Here is a 20,702-nt window from a genome sequence, read left to right as displayed (position 1 = left end):
CGTTTCCTAATTTCATCTTGATTAGATGTATTGATTTTTATCCACGAGCAAGAAATGTCCCCAGATTTGATTTTAGAAATCTGGTCACCTTATTCTCTGCTCCTTGCCCCAATCAAGTTTTCCCCAGATTACCCCACCTTCCTTAACCCTTTACAGGCATTTACATCAAGCTCCTCATTCTGGACTTAGACTGTTTCCACAACCTTGCCAAGCCACTGGATTTGTCTGTCCTTCTCTGTCCATCTCTGCTGTGCATGACCCAAGCCTATTCCTGGGAGTTGGACCAAGTCTCTGCCCTCCTGTCTGTTTCATCTGCAGTAAGTAAACCAGCTCTCTCCACCACCAAGATCTCCTCCTTCCTCCTGCAGAGTATTTCCGTCCGTACCTTGTTTCTTAAAGACAAACCTCTTAAGGTGCCTCACCATATGTGGTGATTTTCTCTAGCAGGGACACGTAAGCTGGTCAGATATGATGAGCTAGATGGAGGATGCAAAAGACATTCGCCTTCCAGTAGGACGATAACCCAAAACACATAATAATCGTTTACAGCAAATCATATTCATGTGTTATAATTACCCAATTAAAACCCAGACCTAAATCCAATTGATTTTATTCATCATATCAATATTTCAATATATATATCAATAATCATGATATATGGGAAATGGTTGAAGGAGTATGAACTAAGTGAACAATGTCCTTTGGACAGATAGGACCAAATGGGATGATAAGGCAGTATACAACATTTGAGGATCAGCAAACACATCATACAAGGTTTTTTTCCATGGAGGAGAAGAGTTGATGATGTTTTGCAGCCAATTACTGAGTCAACCATGAACTCCTCTATGGTCCAAAGCTAAGAAAATGTCTCTGTTAAATTAACCCAAGCTGAAAATGTATACAAGGCCACACTCACTTAGATTAAGCGTGCATTTGTTCCAAAGTGTAATGTAGCTTGATATGCTGAATTCAATCTTTTTATATAGAGGGGAAGAAGCATGCATGTAAATGATATCACCATAGTCCAACACAGTGAGAAACATGAGAAAAAGCCTCCAAAAAAAAAAAACACATTTTCAAACAGAATAAAAAACCTCAAATTAGGAGAATTCTTGTGGAAATCGGTTGCATTGGATTTAGTTTACAGATATCTGAAAATGGGGCTAAATATATAGTTGTAAACGTTTGATAACCGTGTTAACCACTCTGTTGATACATGACATCGCCATGGAACAGATTTACGTTTGTACCTGTGATGTGCAAGAAAGTTTGAGGGGTCCGAATACTTTTACAAGCTGCTGTATGCGGTGATCATTTCAAAGCAAACTGGACAGAACCAGCCTTAGAGTGTTGATGTTTGTGCTTTCTCCATTTATTTGCAATGAGTTGTGTGGTGGCAAAAAAAAAAAAGGACGAATTTCCAAAGGTCGCAGAAGCTTCGGCGGAAGGTAGCAGGTTAAGAAAAGCTGACACCATATGGACATTTCAAACTGCTTCACTCAGAAACTTCTGGCTTTGATTTCTCCCTCAGATGACTCGAATAAAAAGGACAGTTATACATATTTCAGAGAGCGAGGGATTCACAAAGGGACTTAGGAATAAAGAGGTATAAACCTTTGAACTAAACAAAGGTCCATCACCCACATTTCATATCAGATGTGCTGTGTAGCCCTTGTAAAGATGTGGATGTGGAGGGATTGTAGAGAGGAACCAGCATGGCACGAGCAGACAGCTTGTCTGAGTGATGTCTGCCTGTCCCATGACCCCCATCTTCCTTGTTCCTCTGCCTCTAACCCCCATAGCACTTGTTGGCTGCAGAGGTCCGGGGGAAAAGCCTCCGCTGCGGTGTCACCCATCTGTGGGCCTCTTTGAATTGTGCAGGAGGCTCATAACAACAGGCTGTATCAGTTGCATTAGGTTGATTAAAGTGGTCGGCGGACACAGGCACTTGTGCTCTCACAATGCTAGATGAAAGAGCAGCGTGGCGGCGGCCCCTCTTCTGGCCGTCAGAGAATCCGCCTTTGCTCTCAGCAGAGGTCAACAAAAGAGCAAATAATGCGAGAGTGAAAGCAGTCGAAAGCTTCTTTGCCAAATGATCTCTAATTGGGCCTTTCTTCCTCGTGGATCTGTCCTATGATTTTGGTGACAGTAGACTTACCCACAATTGTACCTCTAAAAGCTTCCCCTGAAAGTGGACTACTTGAAAGAAGTGACCATTACCTAAACTGCAACGAAAGATTCCCCGTGCGTCTTTTAGGAGCAACAAATAATTGAATTGCATTTATCAAATAAGCAAAAAAAAATGTCGCAGTCAAAAGGAGCAGATGACTTCTGCTGGGTGAATTCAGAGTGCACCAAAAAAACCAAAGGAAGAAAAAAAATCCTAAACGTGATCAAGATCAGACAGCACTTTGAATGTTTGGTAATTTATTAGAATAATCACTGTGCCAGATGTCATCCTCCCCATAACCATCAAAACGAACTACAAGCGTTTGTCCCTCGCAAGCAGCCCAAGAGGTGTCACGCCAGCCCGCTTTCCTTTTCATTACAAACACCATTTGAGGAACACGCCACACTCCGCTTGTGGAAAGAAGTCATGACGGTAACTGTCAGCGTTAGAGAGAAAAAAAAAAAACTTAGGAAGAAAAAAACAAACAAAAGCTTCTGCACTAAGGAGCTTTTTTTTTTTGCAGAGATGATAATAAAAAAATAAATAAAAAAGGCGAGGTGATCAATGCTGCTCCGGATTTTGATAACGCGTTGCTCCTGCCTCAGACAAATGATGGAAATTCTTAAGGAGAGAGGGGCCTGCAATATGCCAAAGATGCTCCAAATTAGCCTTCAAGAACGACTCTCGCTGCGTGTATGGAAGCAGCGTGAGTAAATAAAGGGCCGGCATAAATTACCTTTGGATGTCAATCGTGATAGCGCGCCCTGTTTTCTTGTTGTTATCGTGTCGCCTATTCGTCTCGCTGGCGGTTGACATGAAATGAAAGTATTCTCTCTCCAGCGCCACCGACGGTACTCAGAGCGCTTTCTGACACTTGAAAACGCTACGGGTTTGTGAAACCACAGCTGGGCCCCCACTGATTGGCTCGCCGCGCCGGCTGCTGCTAAACTTTCGCTGCTTGAGGAGTTGTCTGCGCCGGGACAGGTGGTGTTTATGCAGATGAATGAACACATTACTGTGTGCTCTTCCTTTTGGTTTAAACATTAGCGTTTCAAATGTGACAAATCAGATGTTCATCTCCTGCTTACAACGCAGCCTCTGTGTGTGTGTGTGCTGCTGGGGGGACCTTTGTATATGTATTCCCCGAGGTGTTGATGCGCACGTCCATGAAGTATGAAGGACGTATGCAGACTCAGGCTGATGTAGCCTTTGAATGGCAACATACAGGCATATGGCAGCAACACTTAACTGTTTGTTGGTTAATATTCCACGTACAGTACACCTGATCTCATCACAGCTCCCAGCCACTGTAACCAGAGGCCGTATTTGCATTGCGGCAGCCAAACTGAGCAGGCTGGAATGGGTTTTCCAAGCGGCAGCGGACCGGAGACATCGCTGGTGGCTCTTGAAGCGGGTGCCGCAAACCCGCTGCAATTATCTCCTTATTATCACACATATGTGCAGCTATAATTGGGCCTCCGCTCGTTCATTCGGAGAGGAGCAGAAAGCTGCTGGTGAGCAGGAAGCTCCGATATTACATCCTCTCTGCGTGTTGAAACGGCCTAAAGGTCACACAGTTCAACACTCTGTCTGAAAAAAAGCTTGTGACATTTATTCTTCCAGAGACAGAATCCACTGACGTATAAGCTTAACCTCAAACTGCGTGGGTGATCATTGCACGGAATAATCGAGCCATTCATTTCTCGTTTTGCATTTTTGCTGAAAACGTTTTGTTCTAAATTTTAGATTAAGACTTGTTGAGTCAGAACATTGTAAGACCGTCCTCCTCACAGTTTTACTTCCTGCTGGCTACGGAAGACATGGAGGACAGAGCTGTATTCTTACCTACAGCTGACCTCACATTCATTCAGCAGGCATAAAACAGTTATTTTCATTTAGATTTTTTTTATCTTTTCCCCCCATGGTGAAAACTTAGACTTTTTACAGATCGCCTCTGTTTTTGTTTTTTTGTTTTTTTGTCGCACTTGAATGTTTCAGATGTAAAGGCAAATGTTAGCATTAAGATAAGGGGGTGGGGGGGGGGTATTTTGAGAGCACATCGACAACTCATCAGGAGGTTGAAAACGAATCCAAAACAACATCTGAAGCACTGCAGGTCCCACTTGCCTTAGTTAAGGTCAGTGCTCATGGTTCAACTATAACAAAGAGACTGTGAAAAACTGCCATCAATGGGAGAGTTCCTGGCTGAAAACCACTGCTGACCCAAAAAAACGCACAGAGGCCCGTCTCACATTTACCAAGTTCTTTAGGAAAAATATTGTGTGGACAGACAAGACGGAAGGGGGAACTTTCATCCCAATCATTTATTAGTAAATGGTGATGAAGGTTCACGAATGTAGCTTAACCACGCTGAGGCCGATGAGTGTCATTGCTGTTCAGGATTTCTCAAGATGGTAGTTTCCTTTTTGCCAGAATAAATGTAATGTGTCTGACAGCACCCCTTAGATTAAGCAATAAACACAAATTCAGGGGGGGAAAAAACAAGGAACTCAGTGAAAATCTCAGGACTGTAGATTTACACAAGCTAGAAAAGTCTTTTAGAGCCATTAAAAGAAACTACAGATTCTAAGATCCTAATTCCAGATGTGTGAAAGTATAACTTATTCAGATGTGGAAGATCTGGAAGACAAAGCCGGGCATCAACAGGAAGCTGTTAGGAAACCAGTGTTAATGTCCATGATTAACATGTTTTTTTTTACATTACCATGAACTAAGCAAATGCCAACCGAGAAAGAAGCTCCAGTCCCAAAATCAAGATGCTCAAGCTGGATTGAAATTTGCATAAATGTTCAAGTGGAGCTGATGCTACTGTATCAAGTCATAGACATAATTACCAAGTGTCACCCATAGGGTTGGCAGCACCATGCTTGGGTTCATGGCACAAAGATGGAATAAAGCAGAAAGAAGAATGCCTTCAAATGTTCCCGCTCTATCGCAAACCAATAGATGATTGACATAATAGCTTTCCAACAGAGCAATGATCCAAAACATTCATCAAAACTAGTTTTTGGAACGGGTAAAGCAGGCCAACAAAAAGCTTCTGGAAGGTGATAACAAAGTTAAATCCAATTGAAAATTACTGGACCACACTTAAAATGTGTATTTGTGCCAGAAAATCAAACAATTCAACTGAACTTTAGCACTTGGACCAGTGAATATCCAGCCTGGGCTAATCCAGAAGCTAATTGATGGCTACAGAAAGTGAGGTCCAGGTGCAGACTGCTGAGGGACATGTGCTCAAATCGTAGTGGAGGTGAGTCTGTGGGTATACTGTAACTATGACTGTGTGAGTTAAAGGGCACATATCATGCTTTCCTATTCTTCTTTTTCGTATTGAAGTCATTCAGTTGTGGTCTCTATGAAGTGGGACTGCAATGCTTTGGTCTGACGTCCTCGTTGATTTACCCTGGTCTTCCCTTTTTTACCCCTGTTTTGAGCTGTGTCTGAGAGCAACTCATTTTGTTGTCTCTTTAAATCTAAAGCAGACACTTCACACCCCACTTCACTCCACCCATTCGGCCATTTTTTATAGTATGCTGGGGGACGGTGTGAAGAATTGTGTGGGTTAATAAATCCAACAACCAAGTATTTTATGTCACGATCTTTGGGTTTTGTGTTGGACGATGCTATTTTGGATTGTGCTTTGTTAATATTCTATTAATATTAAGTGTTCTGGCTTATTGTTTTAGTGCCTTATATCCTGTATCACTGGCCTTGGGTATTTTTATGTATGTATTTTGGATTAGGCTCTTACTTAGTTATTCTGACTGTTTAAACCTTGTTACAAGATCTTGCACCTGTTACTCTGATGACTTGCTCATTGTCTTCACCTGCACTCCTGATTTACCCTTTCTTCTTCTCCTCTATTTAAGCCACCTGTCTCCCTTCACTAGTTGTCAGATCCTCCGTTATACAACCCTCTGTTCTGTACTAACCAGGTTTTGACTCCCTGTTCTGCAGTTTGCTTTTGTAAGTTTGCTTTTCTTTAATCAAATGATTAATTTCACACCTCAACATACCGCTCTTGTCTGCACTCTGGTCCGACAAGCACTCCTCAAATCATGACATTTTTGACTTATCCCTTTGTAGCTTTAGCATCCTTAAGCTTGGGCTACAAAATCACTCCGAGAAATAAAAAATAGCCGATTCACAAAATAGTCAAGCCGAGGGCCCATGACCTTGTTTAGCAGTTTTGCAGCAAATACTGTGATGCAATTGTTCAAAAAATATAATAGAAAACAGAGAAAAGCGAATTACAGGAAAATATGACCTAAAAAGAATATAAAGATACGCTCCTCCTGGATGGACTAAATATAAATTTTCTGCCCTCCTGGAGAGACCAAGCATGTAGCAAAAAATATTTAAGAGCCAAAAATTTAGCATTTGTCCACTTCAAAAAATACCAAATCTAAATTCTAACTTGGACACCCAATCCCTTTTTTTCAAGTTGTATGATGAATAGTCATTCCACCCTGGAAAATAAATTGTTTAGTAATATAACTTACAAGGCTAAACTTACATGGCATCCATGTCCACACTGAATTCATCTGGGCAACTGCAACTTTATGGAAACAGCAGTAAAATGATCAAGACTGGAGAACATCATTTAGTGCAGCATTTTTAAAAATATTGATTCCTTTTTTCCAAGTGCTAGAATAGATGAAAGCTCTGCTTGATGAGAATTAAAAGATTAGACGGGACATTTATAGACTGAGGCCACGACTTTATGAAATGTTTGCTCCACTTGCAGCGAGCGGCTCTGTCTTGGCGACACTTTGTGCTTTTGGGTGAGACACTAAAGTCCCTATTGTTTAAGTCAACTTGACCTGACCTAGCTGGTTAAGCTGGGGCATTGTGAACAGCAAATCGCTTCAACTAGGGGGGTAGCTGCTTTGTGAGGCTATGGGGAAAATAACCTTATAAAAAGCCTATACCCTTAGTTAATGCAGCGAAAGCAGGCCAGTTTTGTCCCTGGAAAAGCGCTGTTTAAATCCATCTGCCTGTGGAAAACACCGATATTGTTTCACACACCATCCTGATGCGCTTTCTGATCTGATCCTCCATTATCCGTTTTGCAGCGCTTTTAGCGTTTTCAACAGAGTGCGCACATGTGTGACAATATGTATGGTTACAGCGCTTTGCAAAAGAACTCATACCCACTGAACTTTTTCCCCATTCTCTCATGACAGAACCAAACACTTCAGTTCTGTTTTATAAGATAGGCCAACACGAAGTAGAGCGTTATTTCAATATCAAAAGAAAATGATAGATGCTTTTTAAAATGTCTGACAATTAAAATCCTGTTGGACTGTGCAGTTGGTTGCACTGTTTCCTTAAAGCAAGAAGAAACTGGGTTTAAATCCTGGGCTGACTTCTTTATGCATGGAGTTTGAATGTTATTCCCAGGTTCTCTCCTGGTATTCCTATTGATAGTCCAAAAACATGACTGATGGGGTACAGCCTGACTCGGTTGTACCCCATCTCTCGTCCAATGACACGGAGATACGCACCATTGTGATCCCGCAAGCACCTAGTACAGACGACGGACGGAAGGACGGACACTCTCCATCCATCTGATGTTCAGAGCAGAGACGTACCCCAAAAAATCTGAATCTGTAACTTCAGCGAAAGGTGATTTTATAACATGTTGACTCCAGTAGACTTGAACACACGACTTTTATTTGTAAAAAGCAGTGAATCATCTTCTTTCCATTTAACACTTTGCTCTGTCTTGGTCTAAACACATGAAAACATTAATCACATGTACTGAGATTTGTGGTTGGAACCTAAGAAAGACCTCCAAACATGAATGGTTTTGTAGGGTCCATGAAGTCCAATGTAAATACACAAACACAAAGAGATGGGGTCTTCTGTCCATCTTCTGTGTTCATTTTGTATGCATTGTTCTCCACCATCAGGAAGCTAGTGGATGTATACCCAATCACAATAAGCGGAGCATGACTACCAGGAATCAAGAGGGCAGTGTAGCACATATTCGATCAGCTGATGGAACATGGAGAAAGACAAAGTTAGAAAAATTAGAGATGGGTGGACCTATTTACATGTGTAAAGACAGTATAAATGGATCTTGCAGGAGATGATGGTTGGGAATTATGTACAAACAGCGCTCTTGCCTGCAGCTGTGAGTTGAGAGGACCAGACAGTGCTGAGCACCAACCCCTAATCACATGCTGGCCCTTGGCAGGCCCTCGGCAGGCCGCTGCATGAACATCTCAGGTACTCCTGTCAGTCCTTCTCCTTCCACCCCGTGCCGCTCTCAGTTCAACTCTTTAACCAAGCGGATTGGGAGACAGCCTTCATTTCTAATGTCATTGACTTGCACCATAACACAACCCCGAGCAAGCACTCGTCACTTTAATCCTGTGATTCCAAACCAAAACAAACAATGTGATGGAAATGAGTTTAACGGCATCACACACAATTTCCCTGATACTGAAAGCTCCAGGCCTGTTAAGATAAGATTTTCTTCTTCTGTTGTAATGAGCAGCCACCAGACGGTAGGAGCATCTTAATCAGGCTTAAATGGTACCTCTTTTCTGCTGTGACACACTGTTCATCATTAAAATAAGCAAGTAAAAGAGGATAAATAACTTATATCTGCTTTCATAAAGCACTGCCCCGGCCTCCTGGGACGCCTTGGCACGAGTCTGTTCCTTTGTGTCTGCCACATACGCACTCACTGAGGACTGATCGACTGTGACAACCATCAGACTAGAAATTAGCTGGTGGCTGATCCAGACCAGCCCAAACTTGTAGGATTGTCTGAACCGGTCACAGCTCCTGTTTGTGGTCTCCCACTGACTGCCGGGTGAGCCCAGAAGTGGGAAGTGGGGGCTGGGCACGCTTTTTCTCCCCATAGGCTCACTGTCACCTCCTCATTCCCTGCTGGACCTCACTTCCAGACACCTTCCAGTCTCTAATTACCGCAGTATTGGTTGATGCTGTTTCAGGGGAGGTGACCATCCTCGCGCTGCATCCATGAAGCGCACCACTAATTGTTCCATTACATCAGCTATGAAGTAGCTGAAGAACAAAAGATGAAACAAACAGGTAAGGACCAACTTGACATACTAATCTTCATTAACCCTGTTTTATCTGTTCTTTCATCATCTGCCCTCGTCCCTGCCGTCCCGCTCAGACGAGGTGCCCGAAGAACCCAAATTATCCACAAGCATTCTAGCTGCTAATTATCCAAAGAGTTCCTCATTAGGCTATTTCAAAACCAAAGTTAGATCAACACATACTCAGACCTCAGGGATGCTTGAATCCCAGCAGCAGTTAAACAAACAATCAGTTCAAAGGAGCAGGTATTCCATGTTAAGAGGAGGGGGAGGCCAAGGATAAACAAGTGCTCATTTTAAAAGAAAAATGAGTCCAGTGGCTCTGATCCATATTTGACTTCTCTGTTAAACTCAGTGCACGACATTGTAACACATTTGAATAAAACATCATTGGTCTTTTCTAATGGAGGTTGGAGCTGTATGCCTTCTTCCTTTACTGTAGCCATGCTCTGAGTCGGTTATTCTTGGGACAAAGGTCATTTTGTGTCATGGGCCATCAGAAAATGACCGTTGCTTTTTAATTTTTACCATGAAAAGTTTTTTGAGGAGTTACAGTCTCGTGTTAGTGTTGGGAAAACTGTAAAACCAACCAATGGACAGGTGCACAGCATCAGTCAGGGTAAGGCTAAAGTAACCAAATGTGCAGCTAAAATTAGCATCTGTGATGATTATGCTGTTGAAGGTGCACGCAAGTAAATAAACACTTTCTTGTTAACATTTATTGAACAAAGTGATGGATATGTTAATAAACTGAACAGCTAGAATGAGCACCGGAGGGCATTAATGGTGAGGTATGGAGTAGTGCAGTTGCAGGAGCATCCTACGGTCAGTCAAAACAGCAGTTGGCAGAATACGGCTGGTTGTGTTTTGGTTTTGCTCAGGAATTGGTGGTTGTTTCGTGCAGTTCCTAAGTTGGCTGCACAACAGAACCTCTGAGCCTCATGTGATCCCTATCCGTCTCTTTCAAAACCTAGTAATGCTATTTGTTGGGTCTGCAAGCCGTTCTTAATGTTTGGTGGCCTTTATTCCATCTGTTAAATGGATGATTTGTCAACTGCCTGATAGGACCTTACCTGGCCAACCAGATTTATAATGTATAGCACTCCAGTTCTGCTCATTATTAATCTGGGACTGCTCCATATGAATCCATTTGTTTAAAGGAGGGAATTTCAGCAGAAGTCTCTGAGCTGATTAGGCGAACAATACCTAGCGCTCGCCTACCAAAGGTTGATTTTAGCCAATCATGGTATCATGGTAATTAAAGTGTAAGCGGCATTTCTTGATGTTCTACTATCAAAGACGAAATCGTGGATTCTTAAAAAACAGATGTGATAGCAGCAGCTACGCGTCCGTCCTCCTGCGCCGTCATGTTTGTGTTGGCTCGGCAGCTCTTGCTTTCGTTGCACCGGTATGTTCCGCCTTAAACCTCAATACTGCAGCGTGATTGGCCCGAACCGTTTTTGGTTCGGAGACAAACGGTTGGAGCCGGAGTGGTACAAGATGGATTCTCGTGTGTTTGTGAACGCACTAATACTGTGAGAATTAATCTTGTATGGAAGGTTAGATAGTACTGTTGTTCCAATCAACATACTCCCACTTACTCTTTCTAATGTCTGTTCTAGATGTAACAGTTCCTTGCAAAAATTAATAATTTACGAAGAGTTCACTGACCTGCATGTGCATCATATCATTTCCATATTAGACCGTTCATCAGACTTGTGGTCTTATTACTCAACAACTACAGATTCCAAGATCTTAAGTTCAAGCAAATGAAAGTGTATGTTGTTCCCCAATTTGCCAAGGTTTGGAAGACAATTCTGTCAGTCTCAAGTAAAAGAAAACTCACTGTGATGTTAAGAAATAACACAGGAAACTTTTTGGAGAAAGGCTTCACCTTTAGGTGGGGTAACAATCACCTGCCAGGCCACAAAGACTAAGATTGGAGGCTTTCAAACCCTAGAAGACTGTGCCAACTATGAAGTACGATGGTGGTAGCACCATGCTGTGGGGCTCTGCTACTGCAGGTAATACTGGTGTATTGCACCAAGTGGACGGCAAAAGGAAGAAGACGGACCATGTTCAAATTCTTCAACTTCATCTCCAATCAGCATCTAGACAGTGTATATGTGGGCACAGCTGGATGTTCCCGCTGGACAACAATCACGTTAACACTTATTTTGGAAACAGGCTATTTTGTGCTTCCAGGGTGGTCTTAGCAAAGCTCTAACATCAGCCCTATTTTGCACATAGAAAATTAGCCAAGTGACTTCATTGAAATGTTTTGCCACAAACATGGTTGCTTCTCTTAATATACAGCACAATAAACTTATTGAGTCCTCTGAAAAATTCAGTTTAAACCCAAGGGAAAAGTCCAAAGTTCATAATGCATTCCAAAGGAGAAGATTTAACTGGCTGAAAAGAGATCCTGTCTTGTTTTGTAGAAAATATCGAAAAAAGAAAACTTTTGATGGAAACTTGAGACAGGTGCAAAATTTGAATAGAATTGATTTTCTATCGCTTCTGTTTTTGTATCGACTAGACAGGCAACTCAAAGAGTTCATGTAACATTGGCCTTTCACTTTCCTCCCAGACATGGATCCAAACATCGGCCCCGTTGTGTTTCTCCAAATATGGTTGCTGTACTCTCGCCAGTATCACTCCTAACGTGGAGTAATTCCAGCCGCATCCTCCTGAGCACACCCCCTCCACGTCAGAGCTGTGCTCTGTGAAACAGCACCAGAATCTGAGCCTGTCACTTAAAATACAATGCCGTCAGATCTGTTACTTTAACCTTGAAGCAATTAGCTGTTGCTGAGCTGTAATGAAGCCTGACATCACTCCGCTGTGATGAAACCCCTAATTGCTCTGTAAAAATTGAAGCTTTTGTCATCACTGCTGACAGACTTTTTTTTTTTTTCCCCCCCTTCTTGCTTGTGCGGTCGCATGTGACGGCGCCTGGTTGAAACTTGAAAGGTAGCGGAGCTTCTCTGCCATCAGCTGTCCTGTCACTTGACAAAAAGAGAGAGAGAGAGGAAAACTGGCTGGATTTGCTGAAATGATGAGGCCATTTAAGCTGTGATGTGTCGCAGCTATGTGGCATCACTCAGCCAGGACCGCTGCAGATGGCCGTGTTAGTCGACGCCGAGCCGTGTGGGGAGAGGCCGGCTTCAGTCAGCGTCCTCACCCGCACAACTATTGGAGAATAATAACTTAACAAAGAAGTCATAAATACTCCCATTATTAATGTACCATATTGTATCAGAGCAGGGATTTTAGAGGGACTGAGATCTTTGGGAAAATGTTGTTTTTGTCTTATTCATTTGTTCAAGCACAGCCGGCTTGAGGCAGCAGAGAAATGAGTGGCTGGCTAGGACCCCTGCACCAGAAGGTGTCCCCCAAGAGATCTTAAACTTTCTACCAGCAGGACCTTCCTGTTTGGTATTGTTCTCATCAAGAATTAGAAGCACTCACTTTTTCTGAACAGGACATTTAAAAGATTGGTTGGAATTTAGAGTCATTCAAGATTTTAAAAGACTTAATAATTCCTCAACATGTGAAATACATTTTAAATTTTTTTGAAAAGAATCATACAAATTGCTGATTTATTTTCCAATTTACATTTGTTTAGATGATATTCTATTTAGAATTTAGAATAACTGACATTGTATTAGGTGTAGTTCTCCAAAGCCAGGTTCTGATAGTTTGATAGCTAGTCAGAATTTGTTGTGGTTGTTGTTGCTGGTTTGTTGTTGCTAATAACTGTGCTGAGGTTTGCAAATAAAGCTAGAGGATCAATGGAAAGTTCCCCACTGTTACATGTAAGCCCAACCTTACACGATGTTAAATGCAGAGATAGACCAAGGTCGCATAAGTCCCTGGGTAGAACAGGATCTGGGGGCCCGCTTTCAGGTAAATCTATCAACTTCCACAGCAACACTGACCTTTGTTTTTTACTTTGTATTCTTCTTTGCTGTTCTGCTTTAAAAATCTTATTTTGCAGTGGACCAGTGAGCTACTACTCCTTTCTACTCAACTTTCAAACTATACAGTTTTTCCTTGGAATATGTACAAATGGCAGATTTGTCTCAGTATAGAAGTTGGCCCTAAGAGGTTGCCTTGGGCCCAAGGTCTCTGTATATTAAACTTAAATTTGAAGTAAATAAGATAATAAAAGGTGAAAAACTTGCAAATTAAATAATTGTTTCATTAGTACATCCGGTGGAAAGGTTGCTAGAAAATATAATAAATAATACATAATATTAAGGACTTAAACGGTTAAGATTAACCAATGTTTTTTTTAAGCTGGGACAAAATCAGTTTCTGAAGACCCAAAACAATTGCACATTTTCAACATTAGTAACATTTATTGAGGCTTAAATCATAGATTTGTACTTTGTAATGTAGGTTTGTTCTTCCTTTAAAGATTGCTATTGCTTTGTTAATTGTATGTTATGTTTTATTTTAAACACATCGCTGAAGGCCGATGGGTTGGTGAAGAAGCTCCACTTATATTGCAGGAAGGGCCTAAATGTGTATGGGATTATGAGCACTGTCAACTTTCTGCGTGAATTTTGGAGGGTGTGAAATATAGCCCAAAAATAATTCTTTATAATTTATTCAAGCATAGGGTTTGTAAATGTAAGGTTCCATCATGACTAAAATGTAACAGCGTTTGCTATTTTTGTCTTTTTGGTAACAGATCCTACCCTTAACATTTGGACCAGAACTGAACTGAAGAGGTCGGTTCTGTCAACTGCTATTCTAATTCACTCTGCGTGGGGATAGAAGGCTGACATAAAGTAAAAGTCAAGAACTGTTAGTATTTTTGAGGTTGAGAATGTCTCTGTGTGGGAGCAAGGCTTGAAGCTTGTTTCCAGCATCAGCTTTTAGCAAGAGCAGCCAACATCTGAGCGTCCTAATGAGCAGTTAGCTTTGGTTATCGTGGACAAGATTAACATTTCAGAATAAATTCAAAATGTTTATTTATGTAATCTTTCCAGATCATCCTTATTGTCATTCCCTTTTAACATTGGAGGACAAAAAACAAATAAATTTTAATACTTAGAATAAAACTAACTAAATTGTAAACGTGTTTAACATGCCCAAGTGTCTTTTAGCTGTTTTTAAACTAACAGACTTACTGCAACGAAATATTGATTAAAATCCACTCCAATCAAATGCACGGGAATTACTCCACCATCATTTTTGGTTAAATTACAACAGTTTGTTTTGTGAGTGTGAACGCGCTCTCGCGGCGCAGCAGCGATGCAGGCGTCCATCTATAAAACAGGCGTTGCGGTTTTAGTCAGTGGACCTGCCTTTGAAGGCTCCTTCCGCAGATCCACGCACAAACAGCGTCTTGTTGCACATGCACATTTTTTTTGCGAGGGTTTTCTTTCTTTGATTGTGGGTGCGTGTGCGCGCGCGTTGAGGGGTGGGGGGGGGGGGTGCTGTGGGGGGTTAAATTTGGTGTTTAGTGAGTGATGCAGGAGATGTGATAACGAGAGGCCAAGGAGAGCAAGTGTTACCTCATTATTGTAATGAAAAAAGATACCCCGCCATTACATCAGTCGGAAAAAGTGGCAATTAAAGTCCCCAACAAGGTTCCTTGAGGCAAGAAAAGGAAGAAAACGAGCCTCTAAAGCCCATCTGTTCTGGATAATATGCGCCATGATAAAGAAAAGGCCTAATCCTCTTCATTCAAGTCTGCTGCACTTTTTTTTATTATTATTATTATTTTCGCCGCTGATTGGCATTTCTAAAGAAAATTCTCATACTGCATAAAATCCGAATTGGCCTGAAAATTAATTTAATTCTATGATATATTTACCCAAAAATTACTTGATTCACACAAATTGTTATGACATTGACGTGCCTAAGTAAATAGTGGCTAAAACAACACGCACCTTATGGGTTGAAAAAAGAAAGGATTGTAGCCAGACCAGAGGTAGCGGTCCTATTAATTCTGTGCCGCTGTACTGTTCTCCTCAGCCTATTATTAATGAACTGGAAACAGCCGCTGCAACCACCGACACCCCCACCCCTCCCTAACCAGCCCAACGCAATAAATAAATAATGCCGCAGAAGTCATGCATATGAACAACACACATGCATGCACGGGAGTGCAGCTCTGTGCAGCCGGAAAGCTGCGGGGTCAAAGCGGTGGGCTAATATTTTTCAGCACAGAAAGGCCTGAGCTGTTCGGCTCAGTCGTTGTGGAGGGGTGGGGGGGTGAAGGGTTATTATGCTGTAAAATCCGGATCCATAATGCCCTGGGAAGTTCGGATCCTCCTAGTTTTGCGCCCAGTGCTCATTTTAGGATTGGTCTGTAGGCCATCGTGCGTTTATGCTGCCGTTCGGCTGCTGAGCGGCTGACAAGCAGGTGGCTTTGGATAACATGTGTTCCAAGAATTAAGGCAGAGCTCAATTTGATCCTGCATGTGTTCGCAGCTTCCGCTGGCAGAGCGATCTGTGGTCGCGGGCCTTTATGATTATTTGCAGAACTGTGCACTTGTTGCGGAAGACTTGTCAAAATTTCGCAAAATTGTTGCCACATTTCCTTTATAACTCACGAAAAAAAATTAAAACACGATAAAGGTGTGCGCTGTGTGCGGCTGCTGGAGGTTAACGCGAAGCGTTTGTATTATCTTTGTATTCCAGCAAAGTTCGATTTGTCTCACTGTAATAAAAAAAATGGTAACATCAACGAACGCACCCCGAGGCGCTAATTCACACCGTAATCTGCGGGGCTGCGTGTGCCCCCAGAAGAGCCGGAATAAAAATCAAAGTATTTCAATGTTTGTTTTGTTACTAAAGCACCAAATGGAAACAAGAGCAGATGCCGCTACTAAAATAAACTAAATATGGCTAAAACCGCAGATTATCTGCGCAACGAAGGTCATGGGATTATTTCCACCACCGCCCGCCCCCCCTCCCAAAACTCCCAAAACAAGTTCACTCACGTCTATTGAGAATGCGCAGATTATTAACCCTAGCCCACCCCCACTCCTCCCTTCCTCCCCTACTTTCTTGCAGGCGTCTTGTCTCGTTTTCCCTGCGCTGAGAAATCCAGGCTTATTGTCTGCTGCTGCGCTCCCAGGGAACAGCTGCCAAGCCAAGGCCACATTCCCAGTATGTACCCGACATCGGCAGGACCGCTCACCCCCCATGCACCACCACCACCACCAATCAGCTGCTGCGCATCCATATGCATGCTGCCGCTGGTAAACACAAACAGAAAGGCCGCGCACAGTGACCTCCAGCCACTGATCACTAATTCTGGATGGTTCAACCTAAAGGAGCATATGCTGCAGGAGCAAATGGTTTACCCTGATCCCGTCCTGACAAATTAGGGGAAAAAATTGTATAGGCTAGCGTAGGAAAATATGAGCATGCAAATATGCAGAGGTAGTATTTGAAACAAATAAAAAATAAAAATATTAGCTAGGGTAGATCTGTTCAAATTGAAATGTAAAAGGGTCGCCCCATCTTTTTTTTTTTTTTTTTTCAGGAGTTTGGATGTGGACCCTGGTTTCAATAAGCGTCTACAATGCAATTAGTATCATTACTTCTTTATTCATTCGCTCTTCTCCATCTAATAAACTTTATAAGTTTATTTGCTAATGTAAGTGTATTTGTACAAAAGACAAACAAACAATCAGACATGAGCAGTCCGGGCCGGACGCGGAGTCTTGAGGAGTGGGCTCAGGCCGTGTGGGGCCCCTCCTGGACCTCTTCCTGTAGAAAGTCTTTAATAAACCTGTCTCTGTTTTTTTTCTGTTGTTTTCTGTGGGGAGCTTTAAAGTCCTGCAGTGAGGCTCCCTTTTGCGCTTACCCACATAACGAGTTCAAGCAGCGTCCCGTTTTTTTTTTTTTTTTTTCCGGCGGTTCTACCGCGGATGCGGCGTGCCGGGCAAGGGGTTGAGCGCCGGTTGTCCCCCCGGCCCGAGGCCGTGAATGAGCACCCGCGGGACCAGAGGTCTCTGCAGGCTGGGGTGCGGCGCGGAGGGAGTCCGGTACATGCTGCTGTACATGGCGGCGGCCGCCGCGGCCGCCGTGGTGCTGTCCACGGTACCCAGCAGGCTGGGGTGGTAGAAGTAGGGCGAGGGGAACATTCTCTGTAAGGCCGAGTAGTTTCCTGCTTCAGCCAGGAGCTCCAGGCCGACCGCCGTCTGCCTCTTCCACTTCGTCCTGGAAATCAGATCAAAATCCAACTGATCAATTATTTAATCACTCTCACCGAGTCCCTGAACGCCTCTTTAATTGGTATGCAGAGGCCTAATTACTGCAGCCAGAGCATATACGGCGAAGGTTTAATTAGGCAAAAAAGTGAGAGAGAAAAAAAAAACAGAGACGCTATACAGGTTTTACTCAAACCTCTGCACATCTTCATTTCTACACCAATCAATAGATTGATTCTAATGGGATTCTAAATGTAAAGCATGTTTACAGAAAAAAAACATATCTCTGAAACACACACCTAATCTAACTATTCGATTTTAATGAGTCAAACGTACAGCTCTGTCAGAAAAAGAAACACTTTACCATTAAACAATAACCAAAAACATAGATTCATTACATGTCTGCATACTTGTGAAACCTTGGTTGTTCGAAAAAAAACTAAATAGAAAAAAAAAATCTAAAACAGCAGCTAATGGCCGAATGTCTCCATAGTTTATACTGTGAAGTAAGCAATATAATATTTTTTCATGTAATGTTTTTGAGTCCGACATTTATATGTAATTATATGTAATTACATATTATATATATATATATATATATATATATATATATATATATATATATATATATATATATATATATATATATATATATATATATATGATGTATATGAAGCTTTTCCTCAAGTGTAATAGGCTAAATAGACAAGAGAAAGTTCGGTGTTGTGAATGTGTCATAATGTCAAAGATGTATTTAAAAAAATAAACAGCGGTTTTATTAGTTATGATTTCGGTTTGTAATATTTACATTCGCTATTTGCATTTCTTTTTGCAATTTCCATTTTTAACAATCAGGTTTTTCTGAGAACGTATCTCGTTTGCTTATTTTCACTCAGTTAGATATTGGCCCAAATTATTTTTTCCCAAATATGAATGACGTTAGTTTAAATGACGTGAAAAGTATGGAAACATTTGGAGACAAAGAGCTGTTTGTACCATTAAATGGACTGTATTTTCGAAGCTTTGAATAAAATCGCTACAGATATCCATAAAGTAGAACCGGTTCAGTTTTATTCCGGTGGAAGAAATCCTTGTCGTCTCCGCTGGTTGCTTACCGTCTGTTTTGGTACCAGGTCTTGACTTGCGTGTCCGTCAGGTTGAGAGCCGCCGCCAGGTCCATGCGGTCCTGCACGCTGAGGTATTTCTGACGCTCGAAGCTCCTCTCCAGCTGGTTGAGCTGGTGATCCGTGAAGGCTGTGCGGGCTTTGCGGGGTTTTTTCGTGCGCACCGGCGGACTGTCTCTGCTGCTGGAGATTTCCCGGTCGCCTTCTTCTTTAGTGCCTTAAAAGGTGCAAGAGATTTTCTAATTAAGCGTAAAAAAAACAGAGCAGGATATTACAATATTACAGTTCTGCACAGTGCATAGCAGAATTTCATTCTACGGGATTTCCCACAATAGTGCATGGGCAAGAAAGAGTGCAGCCAAACTTTCACCAACTTAGTGCAAACAGTCCCCTCTGCAGATAAGAAACTCGCGTGTCACTTGAAGTTTTTTTTTTCCTCCTCCTCTCTCTTTCAAAAAACGAGACATCAATATATCAATCCATCTCTATTTGGAGCCGTGTTTCAGTGCGCCATGATCCCCCCTCCAGGAAGAACAATAATCTCTCTAATTGACCCACTAGGGAGGCCCCACGCACGGGGAGAATCACAAGGCTTACATCTGTTTTCACATCAATTACGGCAAGAAAGCGTGCTGATATTATTATTATTATTATTATTATTATTATTATTATTATTATTATTATTATTATTATTATTATTATTATTATTATTAATAATAATAATAATAATAATAATAATAATAATTGAAGGAATCTAATGCATTCTATAATTTGTTTTAATCCAGCCCAATCGTGTTTAAAATACGAAAATAAAAACTAATAGAGTAAAATCAAATAGAAAAAAGCCGAACTTCACCCCCCAGACAAAAAGGCTGCTGAGATCTTACCGTTGCATTTCATTTCGCTTTGAATATCGTCCCTTTTGTCCAACTTGCTCCTGTTTTCGTCCTGCTCCAGCTTGGGTCTGAACACGTCCGGTCCCGCGGCACTTTCCGGTTTGGGCGTGTGGTGTGGCGAGGAGACGCTGGTGCTGTAAGGTGCGCAGGCCGCCAGCGGTTTGCTGTCGCCCAGAATGTCTTTGATTAAAAAGGAAGAGGTGGCAGTCCTGGGGGCGCAGCCGGCCCCGCCGACCTGCTGCTGCTGCTGCTGCTGCAGCTGCTGCTGAGGAGACAGCGGCAAGCTCTGCTGCTGGCCGTGGTGGTGCTGCTGATGGTGGTGGTGCTGATGCTGAAGGCTGTCCGGGACTAGATGCGCCTCTCCGCCGTGCTCCATGGTGACCGAGATGGGGGACGAGGGCGCCGTGCCCACCGTGTCTATCTCCGAGCATGGTGAAGGGGTGGCCTGGCCCCTGAAATCCGCTGTCCGGCCGTCGGCGAGCCGGAAGTCTCCGTTCATGAGGTTGCCAGAGTTGGAGGCGCCGGATAAAATAGTGTCTATCCCAAAACTCGCTCCGCTGGATCCTTCCATATTAAGAAAGGACGGATGAAGCCTTCATAACAACAGCGAGCTGCTTCTTCCGCGGTGTGCAAAAAAAAAATGAAAACCACAAGAAAGTCGCGCACATAAACTCTTGAGTGGGGAGAATTTTTTTTTTTTAAAGGAAGAAGGAAAGAGTTGAGAAGCCCAGGAGAGGAAACAAAAAAAGAAAATCCACGTCTGCGCGGCTCTCACAGTCTGTATGGTCCAGTGTTACATTCAGTAAAACAAAGTGCGGCTCTGCTACTCCTCGTCCCTTTTTTCTGTTTGGATATTGAACTTTGTGTTAAAAGTTGAGGTGCATGGAGAGATATACACTGGGCTGACTCCTCGACATCAGGCTCCCCCTTTTTGCCGCTAATCGCTCCGGTGTTGCTCCACAATGACTTCCTATGCTGACGTCACGGCCCACGGCGAGGGGGGAATTAATATTTTCTCCTTTATAATAAACACTCGACGCCCTTTCTCTCTGCTTTTCTCTGCCTCGCTCTCCCATCAGCACCTACCCATCCACCCATCCACCTTGCCTTGCCCTGCTGCCATTGGCTTGCATCCTGGCCGTCTCGTCCGAGCCACCAATCAGAGACGCGTTTCCTCATGCAGACACTTCCAGGCGTGTGTTTGCAGCAAGTTCAGGAGCCGCGGCTCT

The 20,702-nt window shown here is 42.7% G+C and overlaps 1 protein-coding gene across 1 annotated transcript; it reads right to left on the bottom strand.

Annotated features, from left to right (window-relative positions):
• Positions 1-17,160: 17,160 nt before the first annotated feature.
• On the bottom strand, positions 17,161-20,455 carry barhl2 (BarH-like homeobox 2). The gene is made up of 3 exons (XM_012882511.3): positions 19,465-20,455; positions 18,569-18,794; positions 17,161-17,463 (listed from the first exon to the last, which is right to left on the bottom strand). Exons 1-3 carry the CDS (start codon positions 20,042-20,044, stop codon positions 17,163-17,165), a joined length of 1,107 nt encoding a protein of 368 aa, XP_012737965.2. The 5' UTR covers positions 20,045-20,455; the 3' UTR covers positions 17,161-17,162.
• Positions 20,456-20,702: the final 247 nt, after the last annotated feature.

The sequence above is a fragment of the Fundulus heteroclitus genome, chromosome 9, assembly GCF_011125445.2.
Source record: "Fundulus heteroclitus isolate FHET01 chromosome 9, MU-UCD_Fhet_4.1, whole genome shotgun sequence".
In the NCBI taxonomy this organism is placed as follows: Eukaryota; Metazoa; Chordata; class Actinopteri; order Cyprinodontiformes; family Fundulidae; genus Fundulus; species Fundulus heteroclitus.
The sequence above is the reverse complement of the archived record's forward strand: the minus strand, read 5'-3'. Positions and strand labels throughout refer to the sequence as shown.

Bases quoted from the DNA above. Each gene is read 5' to 3' on its own strand.
- barhl2 (XM_012882511.3), bottom strand. From the start codon at position 20,044: ATGGAAGGATCCAGCGGAGCGAGTTTTGGGATAGACACTATTTTATCC. The intron at 18,795-19,464 runs GTAAGATCTCAG...GCACCTTTTAAG, and splicing joins AAGCGAAATGAAATGCAACG to GCACTAAAGAAGAAGGCGAC. The intron at 17,464-18,568 runs GTAAGCAACCAG...TCTGATTTCCAG, and splicing joins ACCTGGTACCAAAACAGACG to GACGAAGTGGAAGAGGCAGA.